This window comes from Myxocyprinus asiaticus, chromosome 32 (genome assembly GCF_019703515.2).
Source record: "Myxocyprinus asiaticus isolate MX2 ecotype Aquarium Trade chromosome 32, UBuf_Myxa_2, whole genome shotgun sequence".
NCBI lineage: Eukaryota > Metazoa > Chordata > Actinopteri > Cypriniformes > Catostomidae > Myxocyprinus > Myxocyprinus asiaticus.
The window spans coordinates 27,113,136-27,129,368 of NC_059375.1; the positions used below are offsets into that span (position 1 = coordinate 27,113,136).

General features: G+C 36.8%; 2 protein-coding genes across 3 annotated transcripts; one reads left to right on the plus strand and one right to left on the minus strand.

Moving 5' to 3' along the window:
• The first annotated feature begins 421 nt into the window (after positions 1-421).
• On the plus strand, positions 422-7,141 carry LOC127423125 (male-specific lethal 1 homolog). 2 transcript variants are annotated; one of them, XR_007894282.1, is made up of 9 exons: positions 422-576; positions 1,176-1,911; positions 2,927-3,123; positions 3,238-3,530; positions 3,627-3,691; positions 3,799-3,866; positions 3,979-4,106; positions 4,231-4,608; positions 6,388-7,141. XR_007894282.1 is itself a non-coding variant. In XM_051667199.1 (9 exons), the coding sequence occupies exons 2-9, from the start codon at positions 1,282-1,284 to the stop codon at positions 6,473-6,475; spliced, it is 1,542 nt and encodes a 513-aa protein (XP_051523159.1). In that variant the 5' UTR covers positions 422-576; positions 1,176-1,281; the 3' UTR covers positions 6,476-7,141. The 2 variants fall into 2 exon arrangements, 1 of the variants encoding a protein (XP_051523159.1); XM_051667199.1 differs by having other exon boundaries at positions 4,231-4,303.
• Positions 7,142-8,554: 1,413 nt separating this feature from the next.
• LOC127423126 (charged multivesicular body protein 2a-like) lies at positions 8,555-16,233 on the minus strand. The gene is made up of 6 exons (XM_051667200.1): positions 16,069-16,233; positions 15,275-15,442; positions 13,421-13,600; positions 13,180-13,310; positions 10,273-10,334; positions 8,555-10,166 (listed from the first exon to the last, which is right to left on the minus strand). The coding sequence occupies exons 2-6, from the start codon at positions 15,440-15,442 to the stop codon at positions 10,045-10,047; spliced, it is 663 nt and encodes a 220-aa protein (XP_051523160.1). The 5' UTR covers positions 16,069-16,233; the 3' UTR covers positions 8,555-10,044.

Sequence of the window (16,233 nt, forward strand, 5' to 3'; positions counted from 1 at the left end):
GCTACGGTAATGTCTATTAAACCCTGTTTTAAATTTTATTTTGTAGATTAAAAATGTTTAATGTCTCTGACAAGTAATAAGAAACCGACTAAACATTTCTTCTGTTGAAAAAAGTCATTTGTTTAATCTAAAAATTTTAATTGTATGACTTAAGACAAAGAAAATATGCACATTTCTTAAGAATAAGAAAAAAAATTTTTACAAATTACATTAATATCTGTATGCGAAATGTAAAGGTTTGTTTCGTATAACGTCAGAGGAAATGACGCCGGGAAGGTCCTCTCCTAAAGTCTGCCCGGTATGATCCATATTTTTCCTCCCTCGGACAACTAACGTTCCCATCACTTAATTATCCTGGCCAGTTTCCATATGCTAAAAGCATGCTGCTCATTATTTGTGCAGATTAAAATGGTCACGCGCATTAACCCGTTCGTCGGTGAAAATCCAGCACGTGAAATGTAAACATGTCCTTAAGTGACGCATGCGCAGTTGCGCACTGAGTCGAAACGCAAACGTATGTTGGGACATTGTGCAGAGAGGATCAAGCCTGCAAATGTGTGACGAACACCAATAAAAGTAATGTATAAGATTTACTTTAGACGCATTTTTGCCCAGGTAGAACTCGTGACAATATAAAACAGGCGATTTAAACTTACTGTGTTATGTAAACGCCTTTATATTTTATCACCTCGTTTGCTAACAGCGGCTAGCTAGCAGTGTTGAGGATCAAAATGGAGGCGCATTATTTATTTATTACTAGCTGAAGTCAATCATAATTTATACTTATTTAAGTAGATGAATCATATCGTTTAGTAAGAAAATGCACAAGTAGCTGTAGTATTAGTACATTAGATGTGTGTAGGTCTTTGCTCGCTAGCGAGCCATTAGTGAGCTGCAGTGTTTTGTTGTTTATTAAGTTGTCAACTGATTTCTAGACTTTAAGTCACATGCCAGAAAAGTAGCAGGTCGTATTTGGGTGATTTTAGTGTTTTAATTGGTGTTTGCTGACCCAGTGGTTTTATTTTTACTTTATAAACCTAGTATAGACAGAGAGGACAACCCTTTATTATCTGCAGTCTTCTCATTTCCTGAAATAATAATTTGCCATTCATATGTTTGTCGCTGTTCTGTAACATCGAGCCTAATTTAATAAAACATGTTTTCTTTTGTTGCAGGTACAGGTCTGCAGACACACCAATCCTTTAAGACGTGACAGAACATGTTGGTGTGATATAATCAATATTGGAGCCATGGTTTATAGAGTAGAGGTTTTTCTTCGCCATGAACATACGACCTGGTTGCTTTTCTAAAGTGGGATTATACTCGAACAACCTCGACTTCAGCCCATCTCAAACAGCACACCCAGTTAGTGTCCCAAAAGCTTCCACAGTCTCAGAGAATAGAGATCCACCTGGTGACACTTCAAACAACACCAGACAACATCTGATCTTGGACAAGAATCTGGGTGGGAAAGTCGAACGGACTTCAGTGCCCGTAAAGCTCGGCAGAGTGTTAGCTGTCGCTTCAGAGGCTGGCTCTGAGGGCACAGAAACACTGTCATCTCAAGCTAAACAAATGGGGGGTGAAGGCACCCCTGTAAAAAGTAAAACTCCCCTTGGACAGACCAACTCTATAGATAATAAGCCAGAGTTTGTATCCATGAATTCACACAGTAATTCTAGGGACTCTGTGGGAGAGAAGAGTGTGAAAGGGTTAGAAACTATGGGGGCATCTCATGAACACACGGAGGGTAAAAGGTTGAATATGAGGAAGATCACAGGTCATCCTCACTCGCAGGCCACTTGCCTTAAACAACTGCTTCTACTTCAGCTGGACTTGATAGAGCAACAGCAACAACAACTGCAGTCTAAGGACAAGGAAATAAATGATCTCAAATCAGACAGAGACACGGTATGTAAGGTTCATGGTTTGGGGTGATTTGGGATACCAGTTATTTTGGTAGGCCTGTGTGTGCTTCTCATTGTTTCTTTGATTTAACAGTATAAAATACACATAACATTTTTCTCCATCAGCTGGCTTATAAAATGTGGGTAACACTACATTAAGGAATAGTTCACCCAAAAATGGAAGATCTCTTATCATTTACTCAGCTTCATGCCATCACAGATGTGTATGACTTTCTTTCTTCTGCTAAACACAAATTAAGAATATCTTAGAAGAAAGTCTCAACTCTCTATGTCTTAACATTGCAAGTGAATGGTGACTATAAATCAGAATGTCCAAAAAGCACATAAAGGCAGCATAAAAGTAATCCACAGGACTCCAGTGGTTAAATCCATATCTTCAGAAACGATAGGTGTGGGTGGGACACATCAATATTTAAGTCCATTTTTATTGCAAATCTACACATTTTGATGTAGAAGTGACTTTCATATTCAGCCACCTACTGGTTGGGGCATGTCAAAGGTGCAGATTTATAGTAAAAAAAGGACATAAATATTGGTCTGTGTCTCACCCACACCCTTCATATCGCTTCTGAAGATATGAATTTAACCACTGGAGTTGTATGGATTACTTTTATGCTGCCTTTATGTGCTTTATGGACCTTCTAAGTTCTGGTCACCATTCACTTGCATTGTGACAACCTACAGAGCTGAGATATTCTTTTAAAAATCTTTGTTTGTGTTCTGTAGAATAGAGAAAGTCATACACATCTGGGATGGCATGAGGGTGAGGAAAGGATGAGAGAATTTTCATTTTTGGGTGAACTATCCCTTTAAAAATGCATTATGTAGAAATGAACATCAACCAAGATTAATAAATACTCTTAAAATACTGTTCATTGTTAGTTTGTGGTAAATAGTGCATTAACTAATGATATCTTATACAACCTTATTGTAAACTTTTAACTTTTTTTTTTTTTATTTAAATAATGTATGTGTCTATTTAACCTGTCTTAAAACAGTTGCTTGCTCGTATTGAGAGGATGGAACGGCGTTTGCAGTTGTTAAGTAAGGAACCACGTGACAAGAGGCTCTTTCAGCCATTAGAGAGATGGGTCCCTGATACGGAAGATTTTTGGGAATCAGATATGGGGGACTGCTCGCAGACTCCAACATCCAAATCAGTCCAGTTGAATCGAAGTGGCAAGATGCAAAAGAGGTAACAAATGGGAATTCACCAGTCATTCACCCTCTGCTGTTATTCTACAATCACTTGTTTTTTCTTTCTTGTGGCTTCCAGTTGACTGATTTGATCTGTAAATATTCTGTCTAGGAAGTTCAACTTCTTAGACGCTAAGATGCAGAGGTCAAGAGGCAAGGCCACAAGATCAACCCCCCAAAAATTAGACACAGGAGAGACATCACCTTGTCAGCGTGACTTGCGAAACAAGGAGACCCCAGAGAAGATGAGCGGACAGATGGATCAGCACCCAGAGGGAGAAGACAGCAAAGAAACTAAAGATCTCCCATACTTAACAACGACCGAGATGTACCTGTGCTGCTGGCACCAGCCTCCAGCCTCTCCATTACAGGAACCGTCTCCAAAGAAAGAGGAGGATGTTGCAAGTAAGTACTTGGCTCAAGTGCAAAAAGGCAGTTGTGAACATAATCGAATGTTTCTATGTGAAGTTACAAATTGTAATGCCTAAAATATTTCTTAAGTCCCATCCTGGAGAGAAAATATCATGGAACCCCTGTGCGAGGAGGATGCCTTTGACATCCCTGAGGTAAGAGTCATTAATGCATGCACACTCCCATTAGCCACCATATATGACTTTTACATAAACCCAAGTGGGAATTTCACTGTTTACTCTGCCATTTCTTTATCCTGTAGAATCTTGATGATACAGTTTTTCTGAAACGGCACGCGAAGCTAGAACTGGATGAGAAGAGACGAAAAAGGTTAGTTAATTCTCGCATAATGCGTTCCAATCTGTGTTTGTGGCGTCAACCCTTTTTCTGCTCTCAATTAATTTACTTGAGTGTTTATGTATGTTTATCTTTCTCATTCCAGATGGGACATTCAGAGAATACGTGAACAGCGTATGCTTCAAAGACTGCAGCAACGCATGGAGAAGAAAAAGATGAATGTTCAGGAAAGCAAGCCTGAAGTGTCCTCATTTTATCCTGACCCGGACATGGGTATGTCCCTTCGAACTCTTACATATGATTTTAATCATTTCTTTTTCATTTTATGGCATTTATGAACAAATAAAGCTGGTATTTGATAACATTTGACTGATTCTGTTTCATTCACCTTGTACAGTGGAGGCCATTGAAGTCACACCATTTCTGCCAGTAGTTGCCTTTGGTCAGCCTTTGCCCAATTTGACTGCACAGTAAGATCATTTCTCCTTCAAATATCTCTTAAGCCCTGTACACACATGCAGCAACTTCCAGTGACAAAGCGACTAGAACTCATTCATTTTCAATGAGAGCTGGCGACTTCCGGCGACAGCGACCTCTGACAACTAGATGTGGGCGTGGCGAGCAACACGACAAAGTTAAGAAAAGTTTAACTTTATGCAAATGAGGAGCGACTTTTGGCAGCGACAACCAATAGGAGAGAAGACGTGTCAGTGGAGCTCACGTCATCCGTCTCCTAGTCGAGCGCAGGCAACACAGAGGAGAAGTTAATGTTTTTGTGAGCGTTTACACTGTTCTATATTATTTGTCTGTAATCATATACATGGATATAATAAAAATGATGCGTGGAAAAGAAACTGTCGGCAGTCTGAGTGAGTTTAATTCATACATTGATAGATCGTTCCAGTTAATGATATGATGCAGTGAGCACTGCTACAGTTCATACAGTTCATAATGTTCATTTTTAGGGACAAGAAAACTGATTCTTTGTCAAAAAAGAATGCCGTTTTAGAAATTGTTGGCAGTCTGAATGAGTTTGATTCTTAGATTTCGTACATTTATAGATCGTTCATCATCGGGTTAATGATTTAATGCACTGAGCACTGTTGTAGTTTATATAACAACACTTTCCACTGCTAAATGTTTATTTTTAGCAACAAAATAACAAATTCCTTGTCACATAAGTGTGATATCTTAGTTTTACTGGCAATATGTCTCATCTGTGATCTTTTTTTTTTTTTTTTTTTTAAAGGAATGACTGGATGTGAAGTCCACCAATTATGTTAGAGCCACAGTAGTAGGAATGCCCACTGGCGACTTCACAGTACAGAGACTAGCGACATCAGTCGATAAAGACGCTGCATGTGTGTATGGGGTTTTAAATGGATCATAACATGCCTTTTTCTGTTATTTTAAAATGTTCCTTATGGTTCACTTATAATATTAGTAAAGTTTTTTACACAAAAAAAAAAACAGTAATACTTGATCATTTTCCACCCTCATTCTGACCCCTCTGTCAGAAACACTTGGTTTGGTGCAGCTTCTCCTTTAAGACTTGACAGTAAAAAAAAAAAGTAAATCTGTTCATGGCTGACCCGGGCTGTGTTTCCTAAAAGCATCATAAGCCTAAGTAGATCATAGAAACCATTGGCGCCTATGTTCTCTACGATCAACTTAAGCTTGCAATGTTTTTGGGAAGCGCAGCCCTGTTCTTCTTGCCATCTTACTGCTCACCACTACTGGGTGGGCTATGGCTGTAATTAAAGGTAAAGTAGGCTGTAACAGATAAAGGATGGGCAAAGAGGTGGGAACCGGCTGAACAGTAAACAAAGTTTAATAAGAAACTCAACATAAAACAAACATAAACACAGACACACATGCAGTGCGGCCACGTGCGTCTCTCTCTTAAACGCCCTCCTTGCCACATAGGCATTGACGTGTTGTTGTGGAAGCGGTCAGATGCAAATGTCTACCACAGTGTGACATCACCTTGTGGAGGAAGTAGGGAATGAGTCGTTTTTGACAGCTTGGTTTCTAAATTTTTTGAGCATTTTTTGAGTTCTGAAACTTACAGTATGTTTTTATAGTACAATGACCTCTTAAATGTCAAAAGATTAAGGACAATTTTGACTCTTCATGTCATGGCCCCTTTAAGTGAAATAACAGTTAAAGGTGAATTGTGTAATTTCTGCATCACTAGCATAAACCAGTGGAACTGCAAAGAATAATAATCAATCTGCTGTTGCTTGGTCAAACAGATAGTCCCACCCCAAACACACGGCATAGGTTAATAAGTCACTGTTGTTATATCGGGCTGGTCGGGATGCGTGGCTACTTTTTTATCGCACCAAATCGTTTACACTTTCTGAGGAATTGATCTACTCACTGCATAATTAGTTGGGATAGGAGAAAGTAACATTTAGTTGGGATAGGAGAAAGTAACATTTAAAAATGTGCACTCATCACATGTAACTGGTTTTAAATGCTGTTTAAGTGTTGAATCATGTGACAATCAAAAGACATATCGATCATGTCAGTCTACTTTTGTTTTCTGTAGGAACTTCGAGCTGCCTTGGCTTGATGAAAAAAGTCGGTGTCGTGTTGAAAATCCGAAAAAAACTCCCCATCGAACCTGTCGGAAATGAGTCACAGATTTTGAGCATGTTACCAAGTTGAAAGCTACATGGAGGAGCAAAGCAGGGTTTGATCATTCAGGTGACAGAATATTTGCCCATCATTATGGTTTAGTGTCGGGCCACAGTCTGCTGGCAGAGACTGTTTAGGCAAGAATGAAATGGCAGCATTACAGCTATGTTATCATTCTATGTTGCCATGATGATAAAGCACCACCTGCCCTGTTAACTGCTATTTTAGGCCACATCCTCACTAAATCGTTTTCAGTTTCTTGATGTCATCATTTTCTAAAGTATGCAGATATGGAGAGCGTTTTCGTTGGAGGAAAACACTGTTCTGGTGTGTATAACAGCTTGCGTATGCGTAGCAAAATCATTGCGTTTTTCAAACGAAAATGTATGTGTGGACGTGGCCTTTTGCACACAGTCAGTGTGTGGTCTTTACTGATTTAGGCTAATCATTTACCTTTAGTTCTGTTCTGTGAATTTTCACTGAGGCTAAGTGATATTGATTGTGCAGGCTCTGCTACAAATGAAGTTTTAATGTGCACTAATCTGTGGTTATGGAGTATTGGTGCACATTTGCATGTAATGCCTCAGTATATTTGTGTTGAGAATGGCTTTAAAGAGTTGTTTTGTTTTTAAAATTGTAATTATGCATGAATGTCTTGATGAAACCTAATAAATTTACATACTGTATTTTTGTAAACCTAGCATAGCCATTTAGAAATTGCCAGGATTAGGGTTAGGATGCTAATATCTTTAGAAGTATGCTCCGGTGTATAAGAGTTGCAAGCATTTTTGTATGACTTTCTAGGTGTTTGCTGGAGATCTGCATATCTCTGAAGCTGTTCGGCACCCCTTGTAGGTTTAAGGACAATTAAGGACCCTTTGTTATTTTTTTGGATCTATTAGTTGGTCTTTTGCTGTTATTTTTGATGTACCGCAACCTCCTTATTGAAAATGCTTTCATTTTACACATTTACCTTAAGTCTCATCCATGCCCAAAAGTGTTGCTAGTCTTTATTAATTTTGGATAAACTGTGTGCCTAATAGGATTATTTTAAGGGCATTTGTGTTATATAATTTTTTTATAGATATTCCTGTTCAAATTGTAAAGATTTTTTGTTTTATTTCTCACATTATTGTGTTGATCTTGAGCGCAACATATATCAAGAGTTCCCCCCCCACCCCCCACCCCCACCTGAATGTGTAAAACTGGACCTCTGTAAATAGCTTTAATGTCACACACCAGCTGTAAATAAGGAAAATGTTGCTGTTATTTTTTTATTTAATGTCAGAATGTTGTATGTCCAGTATAGATGATATATTGATAGCATTATTTACAAAAATAAAAAATGTTTCCAGAAAATAAAATACACATTGATTTCATAATTAACAATCAAAATTTTTATGTTTTCTATGTCCATATTTGTTCTGTGTAGTACTTCTATTTTTTACAATTCACTTAATTTGGCATTTGCCATTATAGGGGTGTGGAATCAATCATTAGGGCAGGATTATGAAATCAGAGCTTGTACAACAACAAACAATTCAAAGACTTTAACCATAATGTTTTATGCATGTATAATTTCTTAACACAGTTTTTCTAAAGTTAAAGACTTAAAAATATATGAATATTAACATATGAACATTTGTACAGTAGATTACCATTTGACTGTAAAAATGCAGACTTTGGGTTTAGATGTTATTCAATAATTTAGTATTGACAAATGTATTTAATATCAGAATACGATGTAAAACTAATCAAACTGTCATTGTCCAATTATTGTCTACTCTTGATGCAGATCTCAAAAGTGCAGTTCTGTGAATTGAAGGATGAACAATTGTCATGATGTGTAATGACAGTTTGTGGGAAAAATATGTCCTTGTCACAAAAATAATGCAAACAATCATCATGGTCCTACAGGCTTCATGCAAATCTTGATGCAAAATATAATTTCTTGATTTTTCTTTTAATTTTGGGGTAAAATGTAACATTTCTTTGCGAGATTCACATAATACTGCACAATCTGATTGCCATTGTAAAACAAACACCAAATGCCAAATATAAGTCAATTCACTTCATGGTAAATGTAAAAAAATTTTATTGAACCAAAAAATGCAAAATAAGGAATATTTTTTTCAAAATATACCATCTCTTTTTGATTGATCATGAGATAAATACATTTAATATTTCTCAACGTTCAATAATTAGATTATTTTGTTAAAACTAGCTTTTTTATTAAATGACAAAAGTTATTGTGAGATTTGGTCTCAAACAAACTTAAAGGTATAGTTTGCCCACAAATGAAAATCCTCTCATCATTTACTCACCCTCATGCCATTCCCAGATGCGTATGACTTTTTCTTCTGCAGAACACAAATGAAGATTTTTCGAACAATATTTCAGCTCTGTAGGTGCATACAATGCAAAAGCTCCAAAAAGCACATAGAGGCAGTATAAAAGTAATCCATATGACTCCAGTGGTTAAATCCATATCTTAAGAAGCGATATGATAGGTGTGGGTGAGACACAGATAAATATTGATGTCCTTTTTTTTTTTTTTTTACCATAAATTCTCCTCCCCTAGTAGGTGGGGATATGCACGAAGAATGTGAATTGCCAAAAACAAAAGAATGTGAATTGGAGATTTATAGTTAAATAGGAATTAAATATTGATCTGTTTCTCACCCACACCTATCATATTGCTTTTAAAGATTTGGATTACTTTTATGCTGCTTTTATATGCTTTTTCGACCTGCAAAGTTCTGGTCATCATTCACTTGCATTGTATGAACCTACAGAACTGAAATATTCTTCTAAAATCTTTATTTGTTTTCTGCAGAAGAAAGTAAGTTATACACATCTGGGATGGCATGAGGGTGAGTAAATGATCAGACATTTTTTAATTTCGGGTGAAGTAACCCTTTAAGCTTCTATGAAGATCAACAAATTAATAAACAGACCAGTGTTTCGGGACCAGAGATTCAATCACTTTGAGAAACAAATATAAACCACCACATTTATTATACAAGGGCATGTACCACTGAAAGATCAAGATGAAAATATCATTAGCAGAGTTTATGATAGTATAATAGCACAGGTATTTCAAAGAGGGTACTCTGATGTACCCACATATGGAGAGACTGAAAAACTCCAGTGGCTACATTTTACACTATTTATATAAAAGGAAAGTATCACCATCCACATTTATTAGACTTCAAGAGATGATATGTGATTAAAACTGGTTTAAGTAATTAAATATTTAGTGTTAGTTTTGGAACCTTGTTTTCTTTTAGAAAGGATTTGTCTAAACAGAAGACTTGAAAGCAGTCTGATGCATTGCATCTTCATTTAGGTAACTTGTTTGGCAGGGTAACATTTAGACAGCACATTCAGTATCGTTAGAAGATACAGGATGCAAAAAGGTGTCTAAGATTAGAAAAAAAAAGTAAAAAAAAAACACTGCACCCAAATACTCCAATGTACCTCCCTCTTTGCATCAGTTTAAATTTCAGTAAAGTGAGCTTCCCACAAACATTTCTGCTTCAAACCTTTACTAAAAGTTTTTTCATTTTCAGTCTTTCCTGAGATTATTCAACCTCTCCTCCAGGTCAGCATCAGCATCTGCCAGCGTAGGCTGTGGTTCAGCTTTCTTCCCAGCTGCAACTGAGAGACTTCCTCCAGTAGAAGGCAGGTCTGTTTAAATTATAGACAAAGGCAATATGTGACGATCTTAAGAATCATATCAATCCTGTATGACATACTAAATGTTATATGTATATAGATATATATTTTTCCTTACTTGAAAGTTCATCAGACAGTGTCAGACCCAGCTCATCCAGAACTTGAGAAACCACAGCATCACTAAATTCAAAGCAAAAAAGTGTGTGTGTCAGGAGACTGCTGTCTGATTGAGAACCCTGCTACATACCTCTCTTTTCAAGGCACAATTTTCCAGGACAAATCTAGGACATTTTATATGCCCAACGGATGTAATATTTAAGCAAAAACACACAAGAGATGATGTATATTGTGGTTATTGTAATTGTAAATTTGATCATTTAAACGGTGTCTAATCAAATGAATGAATTAAAACTTGAATGAAATGAAAATACAACTATTTAAATAATTTTATTTTCAATTTGAAGCCTGCAGCACATACAGATTATTTATTCAATTAAATCTCAGCCTTTTGTGGTTTAATGGACCCTTTTCACAATGGACTGTGATGATGCGTTTCCACCTTAATTAGCAGTGTAAATCTAACAAACTTTTTTTATATTTGCAATTTTTTATTATTTAGTGTAAATTTATAACACTTTGTATTATATTACCCTGGAAGTAGTTTTAAAAAAACGAGTTACCGTAGCTGCGATGAGGTTTTGAATACTGCTACTGAGGGAGTTTCATTAAATTTGTCCTCTTTCTCTTCTGACTGCTGTAATCCAGCGCTCTCTTTTTTGAAAAGCTGTGAAAGTGTAAAAGTGGATTTTATTCTTTTGCTGTTAGAGCAAACGGGTAAGCAACAATGATATTTTCTATCGTGTTCCATTAACTGTTATACAAGTTTACACTGCTATCATTTTACTTCCGTTTTCCAAACCCAAATATGTGAAAAGGGTCCAGAATCACACCAGGACATATCACAATTTTATTTGGATTAATTGTGCATTCAAACATTAATTTTCATCCCAAATATGTAAAATCAGCTACATTCCACGTTTTATAACTACTGTAATTTTTAGGACTGGATTCCGTGATTCTGTCAGCATTTTCTGCATCACAGAAATCATAGAGCCCTACATATGTTAACCGTGGTGTAATTGGACTCTGATCATTGAATTATTACAAATTATTTCACATATTGAGGTGTAAAGGATCACTCACTACACCTCGGGGTATGAATTCATTTTCCAAAAAAATTTGCGGTCCGACTGTCATCATTGTATAAACTCAAATGTTTTTGTAGTTAACACTACAGCCATGTTGGAATTAGGGCTGGGTATTGCCAGTCAACTCATGATATGATACGTATTGCGATACACGTCACGATTCGATATATATCACGATACATCGCGATATCAAGATTAGATTTGATTTCGCTTTTAATTTAAATTAATTTGGGTATATTTCAGTTATGTCCATTTTGCTTACTGTATGAGAGAAGCTAATGCTGTTATTCATTATACAGGGGACCTACTAACTTTTAAATTACGGACATATTGATTTTACAAATTTTATTTTATCATTAGTTTTTCATCATTCTGTTGACATTTTAGCTTTTTTTTATATAGTCTATGTATTACATCAATAAATATGATGTATTGAAATTGCATATATTACATATATACAGTATATTGTTACATGTTTGTTGTTTACTTGCCTAATTTGTACTATTTACAAGTATTTACTTAGATAAGTAGAACAAGTGCTAAAACGGAACTGTCTCTTTAAGACCTGTGGCAGGGACTTTGACAGTAATGTTTGTTTGATCGAATGGCTTCTTTACAGCATTCATGCTATGTGTGATTAGAATTAAATGTTTCTTTTGTTGATTTTGATAAATAACTGACTGTAGAGAACAGAAAGTATATTAAAAGAGACAATTTTATACAACAAAATGTTTGCTTGGATCTAGTCTTTAGACTCACATTACACAGAAAGAGTCAAAGCCTTTACTCTCAGCACGCAGTGAAAAGATTTAGGTGCTGAACTGCTTTGCCACTACACCACTCAAACACTGAGGAGCTAAATCTAAAACAATTACCAGCCAGTGGCTAATCACAGACATTTTTTGTAGCATATAGGAAGTTGTGACGATGAGGAGGGCGGGGCCAGAAAGAACTGTTATTGAAGGATGGGGCACTTAAAAACGCCTCAAAAACTTAAGTAAACCATTTCATACATGAACATTTCAAATGTCATGACTGTTTGATAGTTTATCGTGCTGAGTATTAACAGTTGTGCTTGAGATGAACAGTTTAATATATTTGGATGCAATGTGTTGGATATGCATTATGTGTAAACCTTGAAATGTAGTTTTATAATGTTGTGGAGCTTGTTCATTCCCTTCTGATTGAGTTTTCTGAATTTGAGGGGCTGCATGATGTTAGCCAGTCATAACAGTGGGCATTTTAAGTTGAAGTTTTAAGGAGGCGCTTAGGCCAAAACCGATCGTTTCAGACAGAGGGCCAAAAACAGGGTGGAAAATGATCATATATTACAAAATTATGACTGTTTTCGTGCAAAAAAAAAAAAAACTTTTATAACATTATCAGTGGACCTAAGGGAAGATAATAAAATTATAAAAAAAAAAAAAATAGCACTTCATGACCCCTTTTAAACTACTTAGTTGGAGCAAAGCAGAGATGACAGCAGATGACCAGAGAATGTAAATGACAGGGCTTCATTCAAGACAGTAAATTGTTGATGTTGTTTCACAATGCGCAGCCGGCAACAGTGACAAAATGATACGTATGTGTGTATTTGACTTCCATTCCAAGTCCTGATCGTTACCATGTTTTGGTATATCTTAAAAAAAATTCCAGAACAAATAATTATTGTCCAGGACATTTATATATTATTTTCCATGACTGGAAAACAACATTGTAAAATTCCAGGTTTTTCAGGATGCGTGGGAACCCTGCTGTAGACATCTCTGTTTATGAGCTCTAAAAAAAACTATTTTCATTCATTTTCGAGCTCTCACCTCTCCTCTTCATCATCTTCATCCCCCATTGCATCATCAATTGCATCATTCATCATCTCCTCCTTCATGTCCATTATTTCACTTTGGCGCTCAAACTCCATCATGATCTTTTGAATCTGTGGCAACTTCAGCTGCATGGACATAATCAGGCATTCATATCAACAATAACATTTCAAAACCAGTGCTCTGTTTTCTGTTGACAAGGGGGAAAAAAGCTTGAAATACACTATAGCAGGTATACCTGTCTGTTCATGGTGGCCATAGCTTTGGTGACTCCTTTCATGGCCTGTGCCATGCTGTTGTTTGATTTGAGGGTTTGGATTTTAAGGCTGACAGCTTGAATATTGGCTCTCATCATGATGAATTTCTTAACGTATCGTCTTGTGCGAACCAAGTCCTTAGCCATAATCTTAACAGCATCCTGTCACAGAAAGAATATTATTTACACTCAAGCAATACTTCATTAGGACCTACAGTTGAAGTGAGCAGTTTACAGGTGGAAGCCATTAAAACTCATTTTTTAACCATTCCACAGATTTCATATTAGCAAACTATTGTTTTGGCAAGTCATTTAGGACATCTACTTTGTGCATGACATGAGTAATTTTTCCAACAATTGTTTACAGACAGATTGTTTCACCTATAATTGACTATATCACAATTCCAGTGGGTCAGAACTTTACATACACTAAGTTAACTGTGCCTTTAAGCAGCTTGGAAAATTCCAGAAAATGATGTCAAGCCTTTAGACAATTAGCTTCTGATAGGAGGTGTACTGAATTGGAGGTGTACCTGTGGATGTATTTTAAGGCATTTTGAAGGATGCCCACAAATTTTCTATCGGATTGAGGTCAGGGCTTTGTGATGGCCACTCCAATACCTTGACTTTGTTGTCCTTCAGCCATTTTGCCACAACTTTGGAGGTATGCTTGTGGTCACTGTCCATTTGCAACCGAACTTTAACTTCCTGGCTGATGTCTTGAGATGTTGCTTCAATATATCCACATAATTTTCCTTCCTCATGATGCCATCTATTTTGTGAAGTGCACCAGTCCCTCCTGCAGCAAAGCACCCCCACAACATGATGCTGCCACCCCCATACTTCACGGTTGGGATGGTGTTCTTTGGCTTGTGAACATCACCCTTTTGCCTTCAAACATAACGATGGTCATTATGGCCAAACAGCTAAATTTTTGTTTCATCAGACCAGAGGACATTTCTCCAAAAAGTAAGATCTTTGTCCCCATGTGCACATGCAAACTGTAGTCTGGCTTTTTAATGGCGGTTTTGGAGCAGTGGCTTCTTCCTTGCTGAGCATCCTTTCAGGTTATGTCGATATAGGACTTGTTTTACTGTGGATATAGATACTTGTCTACCTGTTTCCTCCAGCATCTTCACAAGGTCGTTTGCTGTTGTTCTGGGATTGATTTGCACTTTTCACACCAAACTACGTTCATCTCCAGGAGACAGAATGTGTCTCATTCCTGAGCGGTATGATGGCTGCATGGTTCCAATGTGTTTATACTTGCGTACTATTGTTTGTACAGATGAATGTGGTACCTTCAGGCATTTGGAAATTGCTCCAAAGGATGAACCAGACTTGTGGAGGTCCACAATTTTTTTTCTGAGGTCTTTGCTGATTTCTTTTGATTTTCCCATGATGTCAAGCAAAGAGGCACTGAGTTTGAAGGTAGGCCTTAAAATACATCCACAGGTAAACCTCCAATTCAGTGCACCTCCTATCAGAAGCCAACTGCCTAAAGACTTGACATCGTTTTCTGGAATTTTCCAAGCTGCTTAAAGGCACAGTGTATATAAACTTCTGACCCACTGGAATTGTGATATAGTCAATTAAAAGTGAAATCTGTCTGTACACAACTGTTGGAAAAATTACTTGTGTCATGCACAAAGTAGATGTCCTAAATGACTTGCCAAATCTATAGTTTGCTAAAATGAAATCTGTGGAGTGGTTAAAAAATTTAATTTAATGACTTCCACCTAAGTGTATGTAAATTTCTGTCTTCAGCTGTAAGACAGGGAATGTTTTGTACAATTAAATGTCAGGAATTGTGATACCCATGATCAATTTTCATACCATTTGTCCTTGTTTGGCCATTTTCTTAATGTCAGCAATTATTTTCTTTTCCTGTTGCTCCATTCTCTGACGTTCTCTGTCCAGATCTCTCATGGCTCGATTCAGTGCTCTCTGATTCTGTCTGAGCATCTCCTCTGGAGTCTTTCTTTTTCCAAACAGGAACTCCATCTAACATGACCAAATGAGAAAAAATGTGCAATTTAAACCAGACCATTGGGAGATCATCTTGCATAAATCTACCTTTTGGAAGAAACCCTAAATAGACAACTTCTACTCTCCTAAAACATGTTTGAAAGGACAAACGAGTAAACAAAGTATTTTTGGCACTATAGAAAGAAGATAAGATCACAGAAAAGGTATTCAGATTACACATGAGATCTAATGACAGTGACTCACAAGCATGTGGTGCTATGACATCATTATTTACAGGTGTGTTTTAATGGTAGTCCTAAGCACTACTGTAGGTCAAGTGGATTCTACATGCAAAGAATCAAAGTGACATTAACTCTGCGCTAATATTTGTGACATTTTTCTCTCTCCTCTCAATTTAAGAAGAAACAGTACAAATAAAAATAAACACACCATAACATTCAGCTTACTTGAGATACACAATGTTAATGACAATGACACAGTCCATTTAGATCAATAAGCATTGAGTCGACAGACAAGCGATATACAGGCTCAGTCTTTAAACGATTACATATTAACGGTTACATATCCTTTCATAGCCCGATTGGCTCGGCAAATAAAAGAAAACTGGGAGGCCTCTGATTCTAAATCATTCTCGGTTTTACCTTGACTTTTCTTTATGTGTGGAAAACGTCCACCAGATATATCAGCAGGTGACCAGGTCAAATATAACGCCGTCGTTTGTTTCTTCTATTCCTTATTTAAAGTTACTGTTCGTCGATCCTCCCGATTGTTTTCCCCACTCCAACTTCCGCATGCGAATGTCAGTA